Below are 16300 nucleotides of genomic sequence, written 5' to 3'. Positions count from 1 at the left end.
AAAAAAAAAAATGACAATTTAGAGTTTGGTTTGGGGTTTATTTTAAGATTTTACTTTTATTTCAAATCTAGTTTTAGCATCCAGTACAGACTGTAGGAGAAAGTGATCCCTAAACAGAGAAATGACAGCTGAGAAAACTGAACGTAGCTAGTCACACTTCTAGAGACCATGATTGCTGACAATGGAACCACCAGCTACCTCAATACTCAACCTCAAAGCTTTGACTCAAGCTCAAAGTCACGATCACAATTACTAAGTCCAGTGAATTACTCTTACAAAGGACAGGAAGGAAAAAAAGTGAAAGAACAAACTTATAAATTAAAGAGATTTAAGATATATAAATTAAATGAATATATGACCCTTTTTGGGGTCCTAAGTCAAATAAATTGGTGGTGAAACAGATTATAAAACAAGAAAGTAGGACCACTGACTATACCAGATATCATAAGATATTTAGAAACACTGTCAGGGCTGGAGAGATGGTTCAGGGGTTAAGAGCACTGGCTGCTCTTCCAAAGGACTGAGTTTGTGATGACATTTTGTTGTACCCTAGTAAAATTACCTGAAGATCGGAGGACAGAGCCAGCACTAGATTAAACATAGAGGCCAGGCAGTGGTGGCACAGACTTAGCACTTGGGAGGCAGAGATCAAACTGGATCTCTAAGATCAAAGCCAACCTGGACTACATGAGATTCAGTCTAGGAGAAAAACAGAGCCAGGTAGTGGCGGCACACACCTTTAATCCCTGTACTTGGGAGTCACACATCTTTAATCCCAGCACTTGAGATCTCATGCTTTTGCTACCAGTATTTGGGAAGCACACACACCATTAATTCCCTCACTAGGAAGGAAGTGATATGGCTAGGCAGAGAAAGGTATATAAGGTATGAAGAGTACTGAACTAAAGCCTTTTCGGCTGGAGCTTTTTTGGCTGAGGACTCAGAGGCTTTCAGTCAGAGGATTCGTGGAGATAGAATCTCACCTTCCATTCAGCCTGAGGATTCAGTAGTGGTGAGAAGTTTCTTTAGTGGCTTGTTCCTTTGTCTCTCTGATATTTCTGCATTTACCCCAATATCTGGCTCCGGGTTTTTATTATAAGACCATTTAGATTTCGAGCAACAGGGTACAATTCCCAGCACCCACATGGCAGTTCATGACTGTCTATAACACCAGTTCCAGGTGATTTGGCACCCTTACACAGGCATACATGTAGGCAAAACACCAATGCACATAAAATAAAATTAAAATAAAGTAAAATAAAAAGAAACACTGTCAATACTCTTCAGGTGTGATGATAAGATTATAATCATTTTCAAAGTGTTTTTATGCTTTAGAAATACCCACTAAAACATTTACATATAGAAGGTCCAGGTAAAACTAATGGACACTTACTTAGCATGTGCAAGGTCTTAGATTACCAGTACCTCAAAATACAAGACGGGGCACGGAAAAAGCAGTCCTGGACTCTTCAGTTAAAAAAAGATACAGCTGACATGGTAGCTCACATCTTTAATCCCAGCACTTGGGAGGCAGAGGCAGGCAGATCAGAGTTTGAGGCCAGTCTGGTTTACATACCAAATTCCAGGCCAGCTATGGCTATATTAGACCCTGTCTTCCAAAAAAGGGATATCCTTATTATGTTCCAAAATAATTCAAAAGGAGAGGAAGGTGGGAGTGGAGTAAAAGAACAGGTAAGAGAAGATAGATGAGTAACAGCAGGGTAGTGGGCACACAGGGATCCCAGCGAACAGTTTTTATTTTTGCATGTTTATAAGCTGTTTCACTTTGTTAAAAACAAACAAACAAATCCTACTTTTAGCCAGGACAGGTCTTTTATGTGTCTAGCTATTCTTTCTCCTATGAAGGCGTCACGGGTTTGGCACTCTGACCCCTTACTTACAAGCATCTCTCCCTGAACTCTGTGCATCTCTATCACACCTACTCTTCATTTGAGCCCTTCCTTCCTTCCTCCTTCACTCTGGAAGAAAACCCCACATCCTCGTAGGCCATCTATCAACCACTCTATGACCCAGTTTTATGCTACAACTCCCCCAGCATCACCTGCATTAGATATTTTAAGAGTGAGAACACCCCCATCTCCACACATCTCAGAGCTAAACACCACACAGTGAAGCAGACAGAAGTGCCGGGCACAGTGGCAGAAGTCTGCTCCGCTGTAGTTCTGTACCAGCACTTAGGAAATATCAACAGCCTTCACTAGAGACTCTGACAACTTTTTTTTTTTTTTGGTTTTTTCGAGACAGGGTTTCTCTGTGTAGCTTTGCGCCTTTCCTGGAACTCGCTTTGGAGACCAGGATGGCCTCGAACTCACAGAGATCCGCCTGCCTCTGCCTCCCAAGTGCTGGGATTAAAGGCGTGCGCCACCACCGCCTGGCTGAGACTCTGACAACTATTTTTTAAAAGGAAATTGCAAAATGTACTTAAATCGCACACTAAGAGATCCCTGTCAGCACAAGAAGGCTGTGGCTCTCACTTCAGAAAGAACTTATGAACAAGCAAAAAGTCTCTGTAATAACCCATTCCCGCCTCTACACACTCCAAATCCTCTGCCCCAAGATGCACATTTTACTGAAAATTTATGTTCTGTAATGAAAACAGGCACAGGCATGAAGCTGACATTACCTTGTATCTCATCTTGGGACAGGAATGAATGTAGAAACCCATATAATAATAGCTGAGTTGCGATGTTTTCTCATGTAGTTGTCTAGTAAAAGCAATTTCTCTGCCAAAAAACAAAAAAAAGTACAGTTAATTCTGGTTTCAATTTTCGAAAATCTATGTAATTCAATAGAATCTAATGGAAAGTATCAAAATACCCAATTCTTAAAAGAAAAATGATTTGTGTGTTTGTTTTCAAGACAGGATTTCTCTGTGTAGCCCTGACTGTCCTGGAACTCACTCTATAGTCCGTTTGGCTTCAAACTCAAGAAATTCATCTCCCTCTCCCTAGTGCTGAAATTAAAGGCATGCACCACCATGCCCGGCAAGAAAAATGATTTTTAAAACACAGGATAATTATTTCTAAAGAGAGGCCCCCAAAATTTCTAAATTATTTTGAAGAAATACATCTAAGTTCAAATTTTATACTTTATTGGGCAAAAGAGCTGACCTATAGCCAACATAACATGAAAACAAAGCTATCTATAATACTCAATATGTTCTAGAATATTCAAGGAATCTGGGCTGTTTTAACAGCACAACAAATTTTTTAAAACTTAATAGCCAATACCATACACATCAGGAAAAATTATATATGCATTTTCACACAACCCTTTAGATTGTATCTGATTCACAACTTACTATGTAGCTAGGAACACAGTTTATATACACAGCTTCCCTAAAATGAAAGGGACAATATCACATTCTCCCTCCATGCTTTTCTATTTATTAGCAGGGATGAGGGCTGCTGAAACAAAGAAGCTGAATCTTCACTGAAATGCTTGTGTGTGAAGTGGTTGTAATTTGTATTAAGATAAATCTTGACACAAAATTTCCCCTACTTGTCCAGCTGAATAGGCAGGCTGTATATGAGTTTTAATAAATTTAAATTTCTAAAGCAGGAAGAATGTTGGTTTTGTCCTTTAGAGTTTTCTTCCCTGTTTTTTTTTTTTCCTTCTCTTTAATAGCAGCAATAGATACATAAAATTCAAGAGGTTTTGTTTTGTTCTGTTAGAGGCTTTTTTATGTAGTGTAGCCTATCCCAGAACTTGCTCCATAGCCCAGGCTGGCCTCAAACTCTCTTCCTCCTAGCTCAGCTTCCTGAGTGCTGATATTGCAGGCATATGCCACATTCTCCAGTTGAGAAAGTCCATGTTTAAAGGACTACTCTCTTCATTTTTCCAATACAAATTTAAATCTTTGAAAGAAAATCCAAAAATTAAAATGTTTCTATAAAAGAATAAATGTTACTGTTCCTAGAACTAATCTACTTTCAAGATTCAAACTGACGAAAGATTCAAGCAAATGCAAGAGGCCCCCTACACCCACCCACCCTCAGTAGCTCTTGACCACAGCCTGACTAGCCACAGTGGCATTTTCTTGGACCTGACTACTTTGGATTACTGCAGCACTACTGACTCAAATCCATGAGCCATCCTCAGCCATTTCTTCACACCCATGTCCAATGCTCCAACAAATTACTGGGATCTATCTCCAAAATGCAGCCTCAATCTGACCACCTCTTAAAACCTCTATCTAAGATATTCTAGCCTTTAAATTATTTTATATAAAGCACAATTAAACACATAGGAAAAAGGATTGTCAGACATCAGTTACCAACACTGCATAATTGTAAATTTGTTATTGATGCATTAAGAGAAAAGTCAGGCAAGAAATGTCAAGATGGGCACTGAGACATAGGCAAAAAATGATTATCAGCCCAATTTGTAAAATTCAAATTGATAACTTAAAAAAAAGCATCAAGGCTTCTACTTTGATAATTCAGGAAAATAATACATATACAAAAACTAAGATAATCTGGCAGTACACTTCATAATGGTGTAAGAATGTGACTATAAGACATAAATACTAGAGAACACAGTGAGAAAAACACAGAAGGAAAAAGAGACTCAAGCTACCTTAAAAAAAAAAGCAAAACAGTTTCCAAACCTCCATCTTTTAGTTGTACTACACACATATATAGATAAGCAGGAATAAGAACAGAAACAGATATTCAGGAGAAGAGACTCCCACCGAAACCTTCTCGCCATTAAAGACATTTGTGCTGTGTGACACGTATCTGCAGCTATGGCAACAAATGGGAAATTTATATTAATATTTAAAAGTAACAGTTTTAGGAGGTTAGAGAGATAGCTCAGCAGTTAAAAGCGCTTCTTGCTCTTTCAGAGGACAGGAATTCAGTTGCCAGCACCCACATCTAGCTGTTAACAGCCACCTGTAACTCCAGCTCCAGGGAATCCTGCTGGAACCTCTTCTGGCCTCTACAGGAATTTGCATGTAACATGTGTGCATACACACACACACACACACACACACACACACGGTGATGGGGGAGATGGTTGGGGGAGAGAATAACAGAAACCTTTCTCAAAAAAGTAACAGCTTTAGAAATGATGCCAATATTTGATGTTAATTTTCTAGCTTTTAATGTTTCTATAAATTCTAGAGTATAAGAAGTCATTGTGGACTCCTGTGAGATGGCTTAGCAAGTAAAATGCTTTCTGGGTAAGCCTGATGTTCAGATCTTCATCTCCAGGACTCACAGAAAAGTGCTAGGATAGAACTGACTCTAAAAGGCCATGATATGACCATTCCTTCCACCCCCACCATACACACAAAATAATAATAAATATATTTTTCAAAAAGAAAGCACATGTTAAGAGATGATTATTGTTTCGGGTATATATTTTCTAAGCTCCCCTGTCAGAATTCTTTATGCTCCATAAATGTAACATTATCTATATTGTTATCCTAGCATATATATTCTCTGAGTGTTAGTTAAAGATACAGCTAACGTGATGTGAAGGAAGGAAGGAATGTGCATGTGCTGAAGAAACAGAGTTGTTTAAGGAAAGGGCCCCATTCTGACAGTCATATCATCAGACACTTACATGGTTTTATGAAAATATAGTTGTGTATGTATCTACAGACTAAGAAGGTATGGTGTCATCAGGCAGTCTTAGGAGACCACTTACATATTTGCTCTGCTACTGACTGCAACAGTGTCATGAAGCATGTGGTTGTCCACAGTGGGAAGTTCCTGACTGTCTGCTGGTATCTGTGACCCTTGTTATAAAATGATTTCCCATTTGTGGCCATAGCTGCAGATACGTGTCACACAGCACAAATGTCTTTAATGGCGAGAAGGTTTCGGTGGGAGTCTCTTCTCCTGAATATCTGTTTCTGTTCTTATTCCTGCTTATCTATATATGTGTGCAGCACAACTAAAAGGAGGAGGTTTGGAAACTGTTCTGCTTTTGTTTTTCAAGACTACTGTAGCAGCAGATTATTATAACACACTATCAAAAACAGATTCCTATTACATAATGAAATATAAACAAATTGAGTAATTAACTGAACCTCCATGAAACTAATTACAACTGTACAAAGCAGTCTTACCTTAATGCTGAATAGACACCCAAAGACAGAAATGAATAATCAGGATCATAGTACAGATACACTGAAGACACACAGTATGGGAGGATGTCTATCACACCCACAGCAATGATCTTCCCATCGAGCCAGTACTGCTGGTGAAAGGAGCCATAACCGCACTCCGGTCCATTAGCAGGGTGCTCTGCCTATGAAAAAGCAAGTACAGACACATCAACAGGGAGCATATTCTTTACATTAAAAAGAGCTCTTAATCTAAGTAATCTTGTTCAGGTTAATACATTTAAAATTTTGCGTTGTTGTGACCACCTTCCAATAAAGAGTGCTTTGGCATGAAAAAAATCATTTTTTTTTTTTAAAGGGAAGGATAGACAGGAATGAAGGAGGAAGAAGGAATGAAGAGAACAGGAAGGAGAGGAAAAGAATTAAAGAAAGGGGCAAAAGAAAGAGAGGAAGGCAATGTGATCCACCTCCTCCACAGGAATACAAAAAGAAAATAATGTGATACATTAATCAGTGCAGGAAATACATGGCACATTTCAACAGCTGACCAAATCTGCTAACAAGTGACAGGGAAGAGATTTCTTGAGCTCTTTAATAACACACAGAAACCACTGCGAACAGCACAGTTAACATCAAGAAACCAGGTCCTGTCCTTCCCCACTTATGATTATGAATTCAGCTGACTCTATTCAGTATCAGATTTGAAATCCCAGCTAATATAGTAAGGCAGGGGAAGGGACTGAAGGGAGCTGTGGAAGTAGACCAGTGGTAGGGTGCTTGCCTACCATGTGCAAGTCCTGAGGGAGATGGGGTGGGAAGGAAAGGAAGAAAGGAAGGAGAGGAAGAAGAGGGGGGAGGGAAGACGAGGAGGAGAAAAGAGATGAGGGGATTAATTCAGAGTGAAGAAGAACAGAAAAATCAACTGTCTTTCTTTATAGATGACATGACAGTAAAAAAATCCCAAAGAACAAAGAAAAAAACTGTAACTAATAAGTAATTATAGCAAAGCCTAGAATGAAGTTAAGATGTGAAATTCTTTTTCTTTATAATGATGATGACTAGAATATAAAATTTTAAACACAATGAAAAAAAAAGCTAAGTTTAAAGCTTATATGCACAGAATCTATACACAAGAAAGTACAAAACATCTATAAAGGGAATCATAAATGACCCAAATAAATGAAACAACACATTTTTCTTGATCAAAACTGTTATAATGCCAGTTATTTTCAAGTTGCTGCCCAGACAGTACAATCCCAATCACAACTGCAACAAGCTGTTTTATGAGTATCGATAAATTCATTCTGAAGTTGGATGTGAGACAAAAGGCTCAGGACACCCAACTCTACTGAGGAATGAAGACATTGTGATTGTCTTGACAGAACAATAAATAGACAAACCAGACTAAACAAATCCAACAAACACAGTAACCTTGAACAAAGAGTAAAGGCAATTCAGTAGAGAAAGGTAAGTCTCCACAAACAACAGTGCTTAACAGTTGGACATCCACCTTTCATTATAGTGAGCTCAAAGTGGATCACAGACCCAAATGTCAAATTCAGTACTAGAAAACTTCTAGACAAAGGCATTTGGGAGAGAAAATCTGGGTGATCATGGCTTTGTTAATGAGGTTTCAGATATAGCATCAAAAACAAAATACATGAAAAAAATAGTTGTACACACTTTATTAAATTCATTTAAAACTTCTGCTCTATAAGAAATGTTGTTAAGAAAACAAAGTCACACCACAGGACATATTTAATAAAATGTGCAAAGCCTTAAGATTCAACCATAAGCCGGGTGGTGGTGGTGCACGCCTTTAATCCCAGCACTTGGGAGGCAGAGCCAGGCGGATCTCTGTGAGTTCGAGGCCAGCCTGGACTACCAAGTGAGTTCCAGGAAAGGCGCAAAGCTACACAGAGAAACCCTGTCTTGAAAAACCAAAAAAAAAAAAAAAAAGATTCAACCATAAGAAACTAAACAACCAAATTAAAAATGGACAAAAGATCTGAACACATGCTTTACCAGAAAGACAGCATTTAATCACAAGGGACAATGCTCACCATCACCACAGATCTACACAAGGAACATGAAGCAGTCCTACATATCAGAACACCATACCACACTGGCTGGACAACAAACGTCAGGAGAGATACAGGGCAAGAGGAAGTCATTCTCTGATGTTGGGAAGGCAAAACAGTTATAGGCACTTCAGGGACTCCTCACAAAACTAAACATACTCTGAGCATAAAAAAGCAGCAATCACACTCTGTACTTATTCATTTGGTTTGAAAACTTACCTAAAGACAAAACCTCACAAGATGTTTATACATTTATTCCTAACTGGCCAAAACCAGTGCAACCCAGACATCCTTCAATACATAAATGGATAAACTGGTTCATCCATATAATGTATTATTATTGATTAACAAAGGAAATCCACACACGAGAGAGAGAGAGAGAGAGAGAGAAGGAGGAAAAGGGGGGAGAGGGTGAAAGAGAGAGAGAGAAAGAGCGTGCACTTAAAATGCATATTGCTAAGTAAAAAATGCCAGTCTGAAAGTCTGCATCCTATATAATTACAATTACACTGTATAACAGGCAAAAGTTAAAAAAAAAAAAGGCAAAAGTATGCACAGTTTATTTCATACTATGAGGAGTTTGAGAAGTCTAGACTAGGGATTAATAGATGAAACACAGGTCCTTTAAGTTATGAGACTGTTCAGTATGACATTATAACCGCAAAGACACTATACTATGCCTTTTTATCAAAAGTAAGCACTTTATTATTTATTTGTTTGCTTATTTTGGTTTTCCAAGACAGGGTTTCTCTCTGTAGCCTTGGCTGTCCTGGAACTCACTCTGTAGAACAGGCTGGCTTCAAACTTACAGAGATCCGTCTGCCTCTGCCTCCCAAGTGTTGGGATTAAAGGTGTGAGCACCCACCGCCCAGCTAAAACTCAGCACTTTAAATAAAAGAGTAAATGTAATTATGAAAAATTTTGCAAATCATTTAGAAGGTCTTGTGAAAACATAGAGACTTTAACAATAAATATAACTGCAGTATAAATGCATGGAACAGTCTTACGAAAAGAGTTGGACAGAGAAAAAAGGTGAAATAAGTAAATCTGGAAATGAAAGGGGTCTAATGGATGAACAAAAGGAAGTACATATAAATACTGTACTTTGATAAAACTGCTTCCCATGTGGGGACAGGTTAGCAGTTCTGACACTGCTATATGTATAACAAGCAAACAGACAGCATATGGTAAGGTTCTCACTGCTGTGATAAGAGTGATCCAAGTGATGATGGATTTTAGTTGAAAATGTGAGAACTCACGCTTGGCTTGCTGTAAACACAGATGGTTACACACAGAAATGTGCATACTATAAGTATGTACACACTCATGAGTTACTATACACACACATTTCTTTTTCTGTCAGTTGAGAGGGCCTGAAAGAAACACCTCAAGAGAAATGAGCAGACTGTACTGCCAAGATCTTGGTACATTTTCTGCAACCAAAGGAACCAGTGCTAGGAGGAGAGGTGGCTGACTTTAGGACTGGGCAGGAACTATACAAAATGAGCTTACTGGATCTCAGTGTCAGAGAGGTAGTACTCAAACAACTGATCCGCACTCAAAGAGGCATGGGAGTTAACTGAAAGAGCCAATTCATTGCTGGACTATTTAAAGCAGCAAAATAAAAGTGATCTATATATAACCTGTGCACCCATACTACTATGTATCATTGAAAAAATAATAAAAGAACAGAGGGAAATCTCCCACGCAGAAAAATGCCAATTTACATAGATACTCTGCCCTGAGTCAAGGGAAGATAGCTATGCATAAGGGAGGTCAGGAGTTGTTTTGTTTGTTTTTGTAATTCAATTGCATGTTTCTCTAGTATGAACTCTGTAGGTGACATCATCCTGTCACAACATCAAAAGTTTAGACAATACTCTCCTCTTCCACCATCATGTCAACCAGGTCAGAAAGAGCTAAGTCTTAGAATAGTACCCCCCTCCCCGCGTTTTTTTTTCCAGGAAGCTCAGGAGCCCTTGCTAGAGAAGCACCCCAAGTTACCAGTGCTTACTGACTTGAAATCCCACTTCATTAATATATAGCTATCACATGTCTTAAATCTCATTAGCTAAGGCCCTTTGTCAACATTACTCAGCTATCACAAGCACAGTGGGAGGAAAAAACTACATATTACATAGGAAAGCACACTATTTGGGAAAAAAGTGAAGGGCTATTTGTCTTAAAGCCAAAAAACATCATGTAAATTGACAGGTCTCAAACTTCATGGCCTCAAACCCCCTTATATTCAGAAAAGTAGAGAGAACACCCAAGAGTTCATGTCTAATGGAATATATATACAGATATTTATCAATTAGAAAACAAAAGTGAAATTTAAGAAATAGATCTAATAATTCATTTAAAATTAACAATAAATTTAATATATTTGATTCATTCTGTGGTTAAAAACAACAAAAAAGAAAACATAAAACACTGTACTTTCCAAAATCAAAAAACAATATATACGGAAAGCTGCATAGTTCTGGATTTTTTTTTTTTTTTTTTTAACAAATCTGTGTTAGAAGATCACCTGATGCTCATGTCAGCCTCTGAATTTAATCTGCTGCCATCATGGATCCTCTGGAAAACAGACTGTACACTCATGAGAGTGAGAGTCAGGAAGGCACTATGAAAAAAGCACTGGTCTTGAGGACCCTCTGACACATGCATCAATGCATGAACCACATCCTGTATCTTCAAAATATGAGGAGGAGCCTATAAACTATAAGGTACAAAATTAAAAAACGTAACACAAACAGGATTCATACTGGTGCTTTCCTTCTATTTAAGTTTTGAGAAACAAAGGTAAGATACAAATAAAGGAGACAAACAAGCAAGCTTAGGTCAGTTTTTGCTCACTCTGAATGGCACATTCCCAAAGCGTTTACAGAATTACAGTTAGGTCACTTAAAAGCAAAGTCATGTATACAGCAGCTACCTTTAATTTGCTCATAAATCAGTCAGTGAGGGGTTTAGCAATACTTAATGTTTTTTTCCAAGTTTGCAGTTTGCAGTTTAGGATCTGTAAAGGAATTAATCAGAAAATGTTCACAAGTTTCCTCCATTTCAAGGATTTAGCTGATAACAGGAAAAAATAATAAAGCTCCCCTCTGCTATACAAAAGAAAATTCACCTTGAATTCAGGGGAAAGATGGCCTAACTTTAGTGATTAATGAGCTATGAGGTGCATATCCATTTCCAAAGCACCATGGAGAGGTGACATGAATATTAATAGGCCAATTCTCACTTCCAGCCAAACTGTTCCCCAAATGGGTGCTTATTTATTCTAACAAAGTACACCTGTCTCCTCACCAACCTGCCTTCCTGTGCCTCAGTGATGCTCCAAACAAACTCTGCTAGGCTCAGAGTAACTAGCAAAGAGGAAGTCAGTTGAGAGTATTTTCAAAAGAGGGTAAGGATGGGGAGGGAGAAAGACTTCAGAGAACAGAACCTGAGTTCCCCTCCCTTCCAAAGCAGCCCCAAACCACCTCTCCCAAATGGTTCCTCTAGGACACAAAAATCTACAGTTGGTTTTCTTGTGAGTATCTTATTTTACAACTCTGTAGGGACAGAGGTTAACCTGTGGAGTTCTTAGAAGGGAATGAGTAATTCCAAATGTGAGTATACCACCTATATGATAATTAGTAGTTGTTTTAATCTACCTAGCAATCTAATCTCAATCCTTTATTTCATTAAATTATATCTGCAAATGATCTTTGAATCAGTTTTAATGTTTACTGGTTTTGTATCAAATAACAAGTCGATTAAATGAGACATGTATTTACACTGTCTAGGTGAGAACACTATTTTATCTTTTTAAAAATTACAGTTAAGAGCCCTAGAGGTCATCTCCGGAGAAGCTTGAGTGAGCTCACTGGATGGAGGACACATGAGATGCACTCAGCAAGGCATACTTGTTCTTACACCCCATGGTGGTTCCCATGCAGTGCTATCTATCACTGCTCATTCTTTGCTTCATGTCCTTCTCTTTCCTAGGTCTGTGTTTCCATTTCCAGGACCAGGACTGTATTCCCACTACTGAACCAAGAGTTGGATCTGATGTCATGTTGGATGGGTGATGAAGAATTATTCTCTTTCAAACAACTGAAAATGGAGAACCTGGGTTTTTAGTATTTTTATTTGTGTACTTGTAAGTTTAATCAATTAATAAAACAGTTCTTTGTGACCTGAAACCACTGTGTTTGATGTATGGCTAGTTACAGAACTAAAAGTTTTCTACATGTCTGTCCATAATCAGAAAAGCTTTTCCTTCTATTTCTATGTAAAATAGTTCCCACTTACAGGTGATATCAAATTATAGTCAAGTATGAGCTCTGTGAAACTGATTTATTGAGATAAGCAGGTAATAAATCAAAGTCTTCAAATTCACAGAAAACAAGCTCCTTATAGAAACTAACAGCTCAGAAACAAATTGTAACAATCCAAATACACATAATTACGGTGACTCTGGAAAAATCAACTGGCATGAAATTCTTAGTTTAAGGAAAAAGTAATATCTTCTCAAATTTGTAAGCAGTATCGCTGGATTTAAATAGATTATAGATATATTTCTTTGTTTTTAGCTCACTATATAGACCAGGCTGGCCTCCAACTCACAGAGATCCACCTGCCTCTGCCTCGTGAATGCTGGGATTAGAGATGTGCGCCACCACCACCACCCGGCTATGGCTTTATTTCTAATGAGAACAGTTTAACTGAACATCTAAAACTACACCTCAGCTTGCATCAAAGTAGCTAGCACTGGGCTGGAGCAATTGCAGTTACAGAGGGTTTGCTACACAAGCATGAGGACCTAAGTTACAGGCCCAGGCCCACACGGAAAAGCCAGGCATGGTGGCACAGGGTTATAATCCCAGGCTTTGGGGTGTAGAGCTAGGCCCCGGGCTCACTGGCTAGCCAGGCTAGCTTACCATGCACATTCTAGGCCAAGTGAGAGACTGTCTCAAAAAGTAAAGTGGATGGCTCCTGAGGTACAACACTTGAGAGGTTGTCCTCTGGGATCCACATATGCATACAGACACGTGCACATACACCTACACATTAACATTAGTCATATAGAATGCTTAAAATGTTTTAAATGTAAATTTGTATTCACCTAAACTGAACTATAATACTGGCATGTTTAATTATTTTAAACTATTGTTTTAATTACAGTAAAATATACATAAAATATAGCATTTTAAATGTTTTTTAAGTAGAAAACTGAGTAAAGTGGTATGTCTTGATCATCTATGATAAGTGCCTCCTTAAAGAGAATAGTACAGTACTTGTCCTTTTGTGATCTGCATAAGTGTCTTTGAGTTCCCTCCAATGTGTGAGAACTGCCCTCTTTTTGAAAGGTGAACAGTATTCTGCATGCCAGTGTAACTTTCCTAGTCATTCATGTATCAATGGACACCTGGTTGATCTACCTTGTGGCTGCTATGAACAGCTGCTACAATCACTGCTACACTTGCCCTTCTTTCCTGTGGAACTGCTACAGCACAGGTCATCTTTTTGGTTTTGCTTTGAGTTTGTTGTTTATTTTTAAAAACAGCCTCTCACTATGTGGCCCTGGCTGTTCTGAAAACTAGGCTGGCCTCAAACTCACCGAGATCCACCTGCCCTTGCCTCCACAGTGCTTAGACCAAAAATGTTCACCACCCACTGAGCTCAATTTAGTTTTTAAAGAACGTTCCTCCACTGTAACTACACCATTTTATATGTCTGCCAATAATACACAAAGGCTGCAACTTCTCCACACCCACACCAACACTATTTCTTAGTTTTTGTTAAAAGTTAACCTACTGGGTACCAAGTGATACTTTATGGTTTAGATTTGCAATTCCCTAATAATTTCTGGTGGTAAACAACTGACATTTTAGGTATTATATTTTGTTTCAGCTTAAACAAATTCTAAAACCCTTTAATAATTTTAAATTTTAAATATAGATCAAGAAACAGAATGGGCCCTCATTGGAATCCCACAGTCTCTAAGTAATAGTAAAAAATAAATCACTCTTCTTCTTGGGAATCCGTGGCTGATATGTAGAACTGAATTGTATTGCAAAATAAATTAATAAAAAAAAAAATAAATAAATAAAAAAAAAATAAATAAATCACTAATGAGCATATAGTTCACATCCCCTTTCTTCTTACTGATATACTCTAAATAACTACTGCATCACTGGGTCACGTAAGCATGCTCATCTTTGCCACTTCAACAAGTGTAAAGGGATGTTCAAGAAGTGATAGCGTTTGTATTTATGCCTTCTCCTACTGGCCACAATGCCTGTATGTAACAAACAGTTCTCAAAAGACTTCTAGCTGCCCAGTTCTCTTTATGAAAGAGAAATTACTTTACTAAAAGAAAAACAAGTCACTGCTTTATTAATAAGGATAAAAGAAACCATATTTAAAAATAAGATATATACATCTGAATATGCAAGGAGATGGATGACTTTTGTTTTGTAGAAAAAAACAGAGTAGGCTTATTCTAGAGTAAAGTAGCAATTTGTGCCAGATCATAAAAGAACAGCGAAAAAGACAGTGAGCCTAGAGCTGAGCATGGAGAACAGGAAGCTGTAGGTGCAGGGAGTGAACTTGACGTGTATGTTTATAATGCCTGAGCCTGAAAAGCAACAGATCTGCTCACACACTGCTTAACCTGCTCGGTCCTGAGAACTCTTCCTCTGGACATTCTTACACAGCTGAGGAAAACAAGGTGCTGAGAGATTTGTCCAAGGTCACTAAGTCAATTTGGGGACATGCTGGGAAGGAACAAAAGCTGGACTTCCATCTCAGGTCAGTACTTTTTCCAGTGGACACAGCTTCTGTGGTACACCATGCTAACAGTTACAATGGACTCACATGTGCTATTCAATACAAAGAACTAAGACATTTCAGCAAATTGCAAAATCAAAGGAAGAGCAAACAAATGTATTTCTTAGGAATTCAAATGCTCAAAAAAAAGCAAAAAAGGTTCACTCATCTATAACTTAAAACCAAAAGCAATGAAGTATCACAAATAGACATAAATTAACTGAACTTTACAAAGCTTAGGTAAATGATGAAGGACTTATCATAAATAGTTTTAATAAATGTACCAAAGTGAGAAAGAAAAAAGTATTTTTACCTTAGAATTTATAGTTTTTAAAAATTAAATTGCTAATGCTAAATACTTTGCCTTAATCTGATTTTTGTGTATTTTAAATCCTAACTCTCCCAATAAAAAGACTTTACAAAGTAAGGCACCTTCAAATGGCTTACAAAAAGTAACAGAATTCCGAACCCTGACTACAGTATTTACTGAGCTCTACAACACACACCTTGAATTACACAGTGAGCTTTGGTTAATGCTGTTCAATTGGCAACTCCTGCTTCTCCAGTCCTTCTTATAGGAAAACATATTCCATGGTGATATCCCAGACTGAGAACTCAATGAATGCCAAGATCAAACAAGACTGATGTCCCCATGGAAACTAATCCACCCCAGGATTTACTATTCAAGCCTTTTCTGAAGCATTCATGCACAACTAATAGGCAATGAAAACTGTCAGGGAAGATGACCCTAATTTTGAACACAGTTTAAAAAGGTCTTGGGAGTGATGATGAATACTAGCTAGTCCAACAAGAACATATCTTGAATTTTCAAGATCCCCAAACTAACTCAAGTTTGTGCAGAAAAAACTTGAACAAGACAAATTTGTGGCATTTTTCTATTTAGTGTTTGAATTTCTACTTTAAGTGTGCTTCCTTTATTCTCAAAATCAACTTTTACATTTTAGTCTCCTGAGGTTCTTTCCAGGAAAAGACTTCAGTAATTGTCATTACACTAAGCAATACACATTTTCTACTATAGTCTCAATAATCATGTGATGTCCAAAACCTAACTGAAGTACATCCCCTCCTGATCAATAAGCTTTGGGAGTATTATCTGGCCACACACACAATGTGCTTACATTGTACTCAGCAAAGTGAACTCGAGACAAGGAATGATGTCTTCAGTTAACCCCTTTGTACTTACTAGCAGCTCTGTCTGAGCCAGAACTGCCCAACAGGCCTTAAATCCAAGGGAAGGAGACAGTACTCAAATGACAGTCCTGATGATTCTGTCCAGGTT

At 38.0% G+C, this 16300-nt stretch overlaps 1 protein-coding gene across 8 annotated transcripts in view; it reads right to left on the bottom strand.

Annotated features, from left to right (window-relative positions):
• The window catches only part of Ate1 (arginyltransferase 1), a 132772-nt gene that overhangs the window by 59152 nt on the left and 57320 nt on the right, over positions 1–16300 (bottom strand). For all 8 annotated transcript variants that reach the window (XM_052713366.1, XM_052713361.1, XM_052713362.1 and 5 more), the window contains 2 exons: positions 6101–6282; positions 2645–2744 (listed from right to left, as the gene is read on the bottom strand). In XM_052713366.1, the coding sequence (XP_052569326.1) occupies positions 2645–2744; positions 6101–6282 (282 nt within the window). The remainder of the gene's footprint in view (positions 1–2644; positions 2745–6100; positions 6283–16300) is intronic.

Source organism: Peromyscus californicus, unplaced genomic scaffold (assembly GCF_007827085.1).
Source record: "Peromyscus californicus insignis strain IS unplaced genomic scaffold, ASM782708v3 Scaffold_4__1_contigs__length_199733344, whole genome shotgun sequence".
Classification (NCBI taxonomy): Eukaryota; Metazoa; Chordata; class Mammalia; order Rodentia; family Cricetidae; genus Peromyscus; species Peromyscus californicus.
This window is presented reverse-complemented; position numbering and strand designations above follow the sequence as displayed.